We start from the raw sequence: 8961 nt of genomic DNA on the forward strand, positions 1-8961 counted from the left end.
GGTGAAGACGGTTAGGGTTAGAAAGATGATTGGGTGAAGGAGGTGGTGTGGTGGTGGAGATAAGGGTAATTTAGAGATTTTAAGTAATTTTTTAGTGTTTGAATAATTTTGTTATGCGAAATCCATATTTCATGAGTAGAAATGGTAATTTTCTTTTTTTATGGGTAGATATATCAGCGTTTTCAACTTTCGTGAGTACAAATGGTAGTTTACTCTTTAAAAAAACTCAAGTGTTCTCTAAAGAGAAGAGAGAGAAAAGAAAATCAGATCCGAAAAAGAGAGCAATGTGAATTTCTTTATGAATGAATGAATATTGCAAATATTAGAATTAATGCAAAATTAATAAATAATTAATACAAACAAATTTTTAAATATAGAGATAGAATTTATAATAAATATTAGATAATGAGATAAATAAATTTTTAAATATAAAAATAAAATTTATACTAAATATAGATAATAAATTTATAATTTTATCAAAGTAATAAATGAGAGAGATTGGCATTTTAACATTTCAAACTGATCATTTTCTTATACTCTTTTTTTTTTTCGATTCAAAAGATGCATTTCATCAACCAACATGCTAAATCACTTCCCATAATAAATGATGAAAATGTACAAGCAAAATACATAATTTTACATTTCATAAAAGTATGTGCTAACTACAATACAAACTCAATTATTGAAAATTTTGCTTTTCGTTATAAGAAAAGATGTAAGATATGGGAGGGTAAAATTACAAAAATAAACAAGACACACATGACAAGAAGTAACAAGGGTGATTAATAAAACCACCTCCGACCAAGCTCTTAACTCTTAAGCATGAACCGATGGCATCATAAAAACAAAGGAAGCTCCAGAAATCCGAAACCAAATGACAACAAAAGGAAAAGAAAATAATTTCACATTACCTCTTGAAGCTCAAAAATCACTTCCAATCACTCAATTCAGTACACCGTCATCTTGTTCTTTTCTTGTTGCCAAAAAGATGCTCATCCACTATGCATAAAAGATGCTGATCTATATCTAGTACATGAATAACAATATACTTTTTTCTTTAATTTTGAAATAAACGGAAATGACAATTTATTCAAAGTTGTCCTTGTTTTGGTGGATCGAAGTGGTGCTTTAGCTGGACAAATCTTATTGGATCATTAGCTGATATATCCAAACTTTTAAGCATAGACTAAATTTAGTTACATTAATATATAAAAGCAAATTTAAATATGTATTAGTTACATTAATATATTTAAACTTTCAAGTTTCAGGTGTAATCAACTACGCTAGTACATTAATGTATTAGTTAATGACGAATTCAGTTAGGAAAATCCACTCTAAAGTTTAAACATGCATGCATGATACTAACCCAGTCCACTAATAAGCTATCATCCATGGCACCTGAGAGATCCACAGGGCGCTTCCCACTTAGGATTTTTAACATCATCACTCCAAGAAGAATACAATCAGACTTCTCTGTCAATTTTTCACTTGATGCATATTCAGGAGCTAGGTACCTGCATGCGTGTTGGCATGTGAACATCAGGACATCAAGCTATATTCATTATTTATAAGAATACCCCTTAATTTGATTAGAAGTTATGTTAGAATTATTTTTTTTTATTAGCTAATGCAACAAATACCTCAACAACAATAACAACAAAGTGTTGTCCCACTGGGTAGGTCGGTTATATGAATCAAACGACGCGATTGAATTCTATCATGTATCATATTTACAGAAAGACCGTTTACATGTAAATCTTATTTGACCACCTCATGGATAGTATTCTTAAGTTTTTCTCTACTTTTCATCTATTATCCATCTTTCTTCTAATCCAACATCCTGACTGAGTGTTCTATCGGTCTTCTTCTCACATGTCCAAACCATCTAAGATGCGATTCTACTATGTTTTTCACAATAGGTGTTACTTCAACTCTCTCTCTTATATCTTCGTTCCTTATTTTATCTAATCGTGTATAACCACTCATCCATTTCAACATTTTTATCTTTGTCACACTTAAACTTATATTCGTGCTCCCCTTTGGCCGCCAAACACTATACCATAAAGCATAGCTGGTCTGATAGTAGTACGATAGAATTTATCTTTAAATTTTAAAGACAGTATTTTGTCACATATAAAACTAGACGCACTCCGCTATTTTGACCAACTTACTTGAATCCTATGATTTACATCCTGTTTAATATCTCCATTATGATGCACCCAAGATATTTAAAATTTAAAACTTTTTGTAGGATGTTTTTTCTAATCCTCATCTCTGTAATAAGGTTTTTCATTTGGCGGCCAAACTTACATTCCATATATTCCATCTTATTATGGCTTATGCACAGACCATACACTTTTAGAGGTTCTCTCCATAAATCCAACTTTTTATTTAGATCTTCCATTGACTCTCCCATAAGAACGATATCCTCGGCAAAAAACATGTACTATGACACAAACTCTTGGATTTGCTCTATGAGTACTTTCAAGACTAATGTGAAAAGGTATGGACTTAAGGATGATTCCTAGTATAATCTTATACCAATAGAAAATTTATCTGCCATACCACCTTAAGTTTTCACACTAATTGTAGCCCTATCATACATGTCTTTAATTGCATGAATATATGCGATCTTTACTCTCTTTCTTTCCAAAATCTTCCATCAGACCTCCCTTGGCACCATATCGTACGCTTTTTCCAAATCAATAAACATTATAGGTAGATCCCTTTTATTATTATGATATCTCTCCAACATCCTTCTTAACAGGTATGTAGCTTTAGTGGTGGACCTGCCTAGCATAAAACCAAATTGGTTCTCTGTTACTTATGCCTCTTGTCTTAACCTCCGTTTTAGCACCCTTTCTCATAACTTCATGATATGGCTCATGAGCTTAATCTCTCTATAGTTTTCGCAACTCCGTATATCCCTTTTATTCTTATAGATAGGTATCAAAGTACTCTTCTCCATTCATCTGACATCTTCTTTGATTGTAAAATCTCATTAAAAAGTGTGGTTAACCAACTGATGTCTTTCTCTTTAAGACCTTTCCAAACTTCAATATTATCGGATCCCACTACCCTATCATTTTTCATCCGCTTTAGAACCTCTTTTACCTCGAAATCTCTAATATTTCGATAGTAGTCGAAGTTTTGATCTTCTTCCGTCGTGCATAACCGACCTAGGTTCAGAAGAGTCTTCTGTTCTTCATTAAATAACTCGTAGAAGTAGCTCTTGCACCTTTCATTGATCTTCTTATCTTGAGCCAAAATCTCTCCGACTTTATCTTTTATGCACTTAACTTGATCCAAGTCTTTCGTTCTTCTTTCACGGCTCTTTGCAATTCTATATATATTCTTTTCTCCTTCCTTCGTGCATAAAGACTGGTAGAAACCCTCATATGCTCTTATTCTTTCTTCACTTACACAACAACTTTTGTCTCTTAGCCGCCTTATATTTTTTTCAATTATCTAAATTGCGGTACAAATACCACTCTTTAAAACACTCATTTTTTGCTTTCATTTTTTCTTGTATACTCGCATTCCACCACTAGGACTCTTTGTCTCTTGGTCCTATCCTTTTAGATTCACTAAAACTTTCTTTTGCTATTCTTCTAATAACTTCTGTCATCTCCCTCAAAATCTCCTCCGTGCTTCCATTTTCTTTCCATTTTACCTTTTTTCCTACCCATCTTAGGAAGTTTCTTTATTCCTCACCTTTCATCTGTCACCACCTCGTCCTTGGGTTCTTTGTATAATGTGTTTTCCTCAAGTTTTGCTCAACACAAAAATATATGATGAGCATTCTGTGTTGTGTTGTAAAAAATTCTTTTTCAGAATAATTTTACAATTAATGCAAAATATATGATCGACTTTCCTCAACAAGACGAAGTCGATTTGAGAGCTTATTATGTCACTCCTTCTATAGGTTATAAGATATTCGTCTCTCGTTTTAAAATATGTATTTGCGATGAAAATGTCAAAGGTTGAAGAAAAGTCCAAACTCTCTAGATATGCAAAATTAAAACTTCCATACCCAATCAAGATATGTCTTTGACTAAACTCTCTAGATCCTCCCAAAACTTTATCTTGTGTTGTTCGTGCAAACTCACTTGCGGTACATACGCACTAATCACATGAAAAGTATTTTCTTCCACCACAAATTTAATAGAAAGGATTCAATCACCCACTCTTTTAACATCTACTATGTCCTTCTTCTACTACTTATCCACAATAATACATATCCCACTCCTTCCACCACTGAAGTAAATCTTTTTGTTCTTTGAGATACTTGGTTCATGAGTTTTGGTTTCAATAAGGTTATAAGCAAAGGCTATTATACAAAATCATAAACACACCCAGATTTATGAACTTGAAATAAATAAATCAAATTAGATATATGAAATAAATTAATAACAGTGACAAGAATACATAGAGGTAAACGCAGATCAGATCGAATTGGATATGGCCAAAATTTCGATCCGATCCGCACTAAAATATCGGATCAGATCGGATCCCATATCCGCAGTTTTTAAATTTGGATCCGATCCGATTCACACATTTGCGGATCGGATCGAATATCAGATATATCCTCAAAACACAAAAATATTTTTAAAAAATTATTTTTATTAGAAAACATATCAATAAAATTCATTTTTTCTATTCTTTTAAATATGTTTACTCTTAAAATAATATTAAACATACATTTTTTAAATAATAAATTAAAATAATACAACATATATGATAATTATTAGTTGAAATAAAATATAAAAAGAATATTTATTTATTTTTTTTTTATTTTTGCAGATACGCGGATATGCGAATCGGATATGCAAATATTTACACAAAATCCGCAATCCGATCTGATTAGTGTGCGGATCTGATCCGATCCGATAGCCTTGTAGATCGGATCTATATCTGCAATTTTTTTATCGGATTCGAATAAATACCGCAGATTTACAGATCAGATCTGATCCATAACACCCGAATACACAAACCCAAAATCACTCTTATTTTTTTTTTGTATCGATTAAGAGTCAAATCAATCAACAATATTAAGCAGCAGAAAATAATTCTGAATTACCTTAGAAGTATTCCCAACGATTTCACTCTGAAGCTGAATCAATTAAAAAGGTCACAGCAAATTTCCTAACACTTATATTTGTAACACCGGCAGATATAAACATTTAAACAAGGTCACAACGAACACACACAACAAATCATAACAATGCTGATACAATTATAACAAATCAACTAAGAAATGAACATTACTAATGAAGAATGAAATTGACTGATTTTTATTGAGTACTTTTAATTAGAGCAACAACAGTAACGGCGCAGAGTGTGTGATGGAGCGATGGTGGCACGGCAGCAGCAGAGCAACAGCGTGCGAGCATGACGGAGCGATGGAAGAATAAGAATTTTTGAGAAAGACAGAGAAGGAACACTTAATGAATACTTGAGAAAGATGTGAAGATATATAAAACCAGTCGAGAGTATGAGCAAAAGGATCATAATTAAACGTGTTTAAATATGTAATCTGATAACTGCCATGAATGTGGAGTAAATTACTTAATTCCCAAGTTGAAACAGAAAGTGGGTGTAAAATTTTGGATAGCAAAAAGAATAAAAATGTGAGTAACTTGCATAACCATCAAGAAGAACCTCAAATTTTATTTACAAATAGAAGAAGAAAAGAAATGATGGGACTTCCATTCCAAAACATCAAATCACACTAAAACTTTGCAAAATTTTTAATCATAATGAAATTACAAAAAATTATAGAATGCAAGTGCATATAGATATTGTGAGTTATTTTTTTATTGTTTATTTTAATTTCAGTTTGTCTTTCAATTCCTTACTCATTGTTATTCATTTGTTCTTTTATTTTTTAACATTTAAGCAAATCTTCCATTTTTAGTTTTAAATTTCTTTTAAATTTATTTTTTATTCTAATTTTATATTTATCTTTTAGAGAAACTTATTTGTAAGATTTTATTCAATTAATAATATAAAGTTTATATTTTTTTTACTACTTGCAAAATTTTTCTCAACACTTAAACTGTATTTGTTTATAAGAATGAGACATTGAGACATAGATACTAAGACACGACAGATAAGACATGGACAGAGATATTGTGTTTAGAAACATTGAATTATTGTATTTTGTGTTTATCCTGACAGAAAAAATACAAAAACACTAATAAATGATAACTTATTTTTTATTTTTTCTTTCTTTTTTATTTTTTTAAATAAAAAAATGAGAATAAATTTTATTTTCATAATTTATTTTAGTTTATTATCAAATAAAATATAAGAACATAAAATTTTATAGCTCTATCATCTATGTCTTGTAGAGTTAAATTTTTTTAGAAAAATTATATTTACTTTTCAAACTAAAATCGCAATACAAATTTAATCGAGACATCCTGTTAAAATTTAAAAAACTAAAATCCAAAAAACACAATGTAATATTTACAAATATTATTATCATCAAAGAGAAGAGGGGACACATCATCCGATGGAGAGTCATATGCCATACAAAAACAAATGCCTAGAATTATAAGTCAATGAAATATAAAAGAAAATGATTACTAAAAATATTTGTTAAGTCTACATTGTTTGACAAAAATTGCCGTGCAAATTTTTTTCCCGACCCCACATCATTATGGCAAAATTCTTTTCCCACAAAGTCATAAGAAACATTGTAAAAAAAGGACACACATAACATGTCAAAGCAAGCAGTAACCTGAAAAATCATCCCAAAATACGAAGTACTTTGTATACAAATTTCAAGAATTTACTTTCCCTGACCAATTAAAAAAGATCACAAAATGAAGGTATTAAAGGCATATACCAACACTACTCATTTGACCATATATATGTGTCGGATAAGGCGTTTAATCTTTTTGCATTCTTGGTACCTTAACAACAAAAAGATACATTGTAATCTCCATATATACTTGTTATCATACAAAAAAACGACCTACTATAAATATGTGTCCTTAACACCAAGCATTTCATCATCTAATCAACAATAATTGATACTAATTATTATAACAATGTATCCTTCCAATACCTTTAAAATCCTCTCATTGATGATACATGGGTTTGCAATTATGCAAACAACAATGGGTGGTGATCCAGATATTCTCACTGATTTCATAGCCCCAGAAGGGACCAATATTAATGGAAGCTTCTTCACATTCACAGGCATGAGAGTCCTTCTTACACAAGAAACTCCTCCCCCAACCTTCCATGTATTGAAGGCAAGCAGGGCAGAGTTTCCAGCTTTAGATGGACAGAGTGTTTCATATGCTGTCCTTGAATTCCCAACAGGAAGTGTGAACCCTCCTCACGTCCACCCTCGCGCCTCCGAGCTCCTCTTCGTTGTCCAGGGATCCCTTCAGGTGGGATTCGTGGACACAAACAACAAGCTTTTCACTCAGAGTCTCCAAACTGGAGACTTGTTCATATTCCCAAAGGGACTTGTGCACTTTCAATTCAATTCTGATTCAAAGAACTATGCTTTTGCTATATCTGCCTTTGGTAGTGCAAGTGCTGGCCTTGTGTCACTCCCTAACACACTATTTAATACCACCATTGATGACAATATCTTGGCTTTGTCATTCAAGACTGATGTTGCCACCATTCAAACTTTGAAGAAAGCATTTTCCCCCTAAATCTTGATGATCATGGATACAATTTTATCTCTTACTTGTGTGCTTTATTGGTTACTTGTTCTCTAAGTTATTGCTTTTTTCTTCTTTTCCTCATGTTGTGGTTCATTAATAAGTAGGATCTGAAATGTTTGATCCACCTAATTGTAATAATTAAAGTATAAACTTTTGCTACTCTCAATAATTCTAAGTTTAAGGTGAATGCTATGGTGTTCTTACTTATAAAAGTAAGTTAGACAATTTAGACACCACAATAAAAAACACCATAGAATTTATCTAATTCTAATGTTACAATATTTTTTATATTTTTTTTTATAAATATCAAATCAATTTTGTGTTCCTAACATTCAGGTTAATTAAAAGGTCTTTATTCTTGTCTTTATTGTATGTAATTAAACTCTTAAAAATGTTTATATTTACAGTTTTTTTTATTGCAACCCTATTTGAGTATATATATTAAGTTTCAAAAGTTAAGAGTAGAAATAATACTCATTTTTTCTTAAAAATAAATATCTTTTTTTTTACTTCTTAAATTTATTGAAAACATAATGCATCTAAATAAAGAGATTGTCCAAATACATTATTTAATGATAGAATAATATATCTTTTGGTTTAACGGAAAAAAAATGTTTATCATTTTTATAAGTTGAAGCAGGCTTAAAGAGCATTATTAGACCCACGGTATTTACTTGTTAATTTTAATATATTTTAGTCATGTGGTATTTCAATCAATATTAGATCTCCATACTCCACCAGACATTAATTACTTTCTATTTTTGTCATCTTCATATCCATGCATGTCTACTTCAACCATTTATATATAGCACTATGCTACCTGGGGAAGTGTAATGATGCATTTGAGTGGATGAAATCTCTCAAGTGTGAACAACACATAATTAATCTTGAATTGAAATTTATTGTGAAAATAATTTCTGTGGACTAAGTTTCATTCTATAAAAGCAATTATACACAGCAGTACTAAGCTAATGACTTTTCAGAAAATTACAGAATCATGAAGCATAGTATTTCTAAAAATGTCCGTTGAGAGCATTAGTAAGGTACAGCTGTTCCAAAAATATTAGCAGCTCAAGAGATATTTCATGCTTCATCCAATGAACTTCATAACAAATATATTTATTAGAAAAACTTTCAAGTAAATCAGTACACCAGTATTTTAGTAATTTTTAACGGTCAATCTTAATTATAAAAAATATATATAATTAAGATCAACGATTAAAATTTATTAAAACTAGTATATGTTCTCGTATCTTGTACGGGATAATAG

At 30.8% G+C, this 8961-nt stretch overlaps 1 protein-coding gene across 1 annotated transcript; it reads left to right on the forward strand.

The window, feature by feature from the left end:
- The first annotated feature begins 7058 nt into the window (after positions 1 to 7058).
- LOC127744276 (germin-like protein 9-3) lies at positions 7059 to 7744 on the forward strand. Its single transcript, XM_052256562.1, has one exon. It carries the CDS (start codon positions 7059 to 7061, stop codon positions 7677 to 7679), a length of 621 nt encoding a protein of 206 aa, XP_052112522.1. The 3' UTR covers positions 7680 to 7744.
- Positions 7745 to 8961: the final 1217 nt, after the last annotated feature.

The sequence above is a fragment of the Arachis duranensis genome, unplaced genomic scaffold (genome assembly GCF_000817695.3).
Source record: "Arachis duranensis cultivar V14167 unplaced genomic scaffold, aradu.V14167.gnm2.J7QH unplaced_Scaffold_232527, whole genome shotgun sequence".
Classification (NCBI taxonomy): domain Eukaryota; kingdom Viridiplantae; phylum Streptophyta; class Magnoliopsida; order Fabales; family Fabaceae; genus Arachis; species Arachis duranensis.

Excerpts from the sequence above, each read along its gene's own strand:
- LOC127744276 (XM_052256562.1), top strand. The coding sequence starts at position 7,059 with ATGTATCCTTCCAATACCTTTAAAATCCTCTCATTGATGATACATGGG.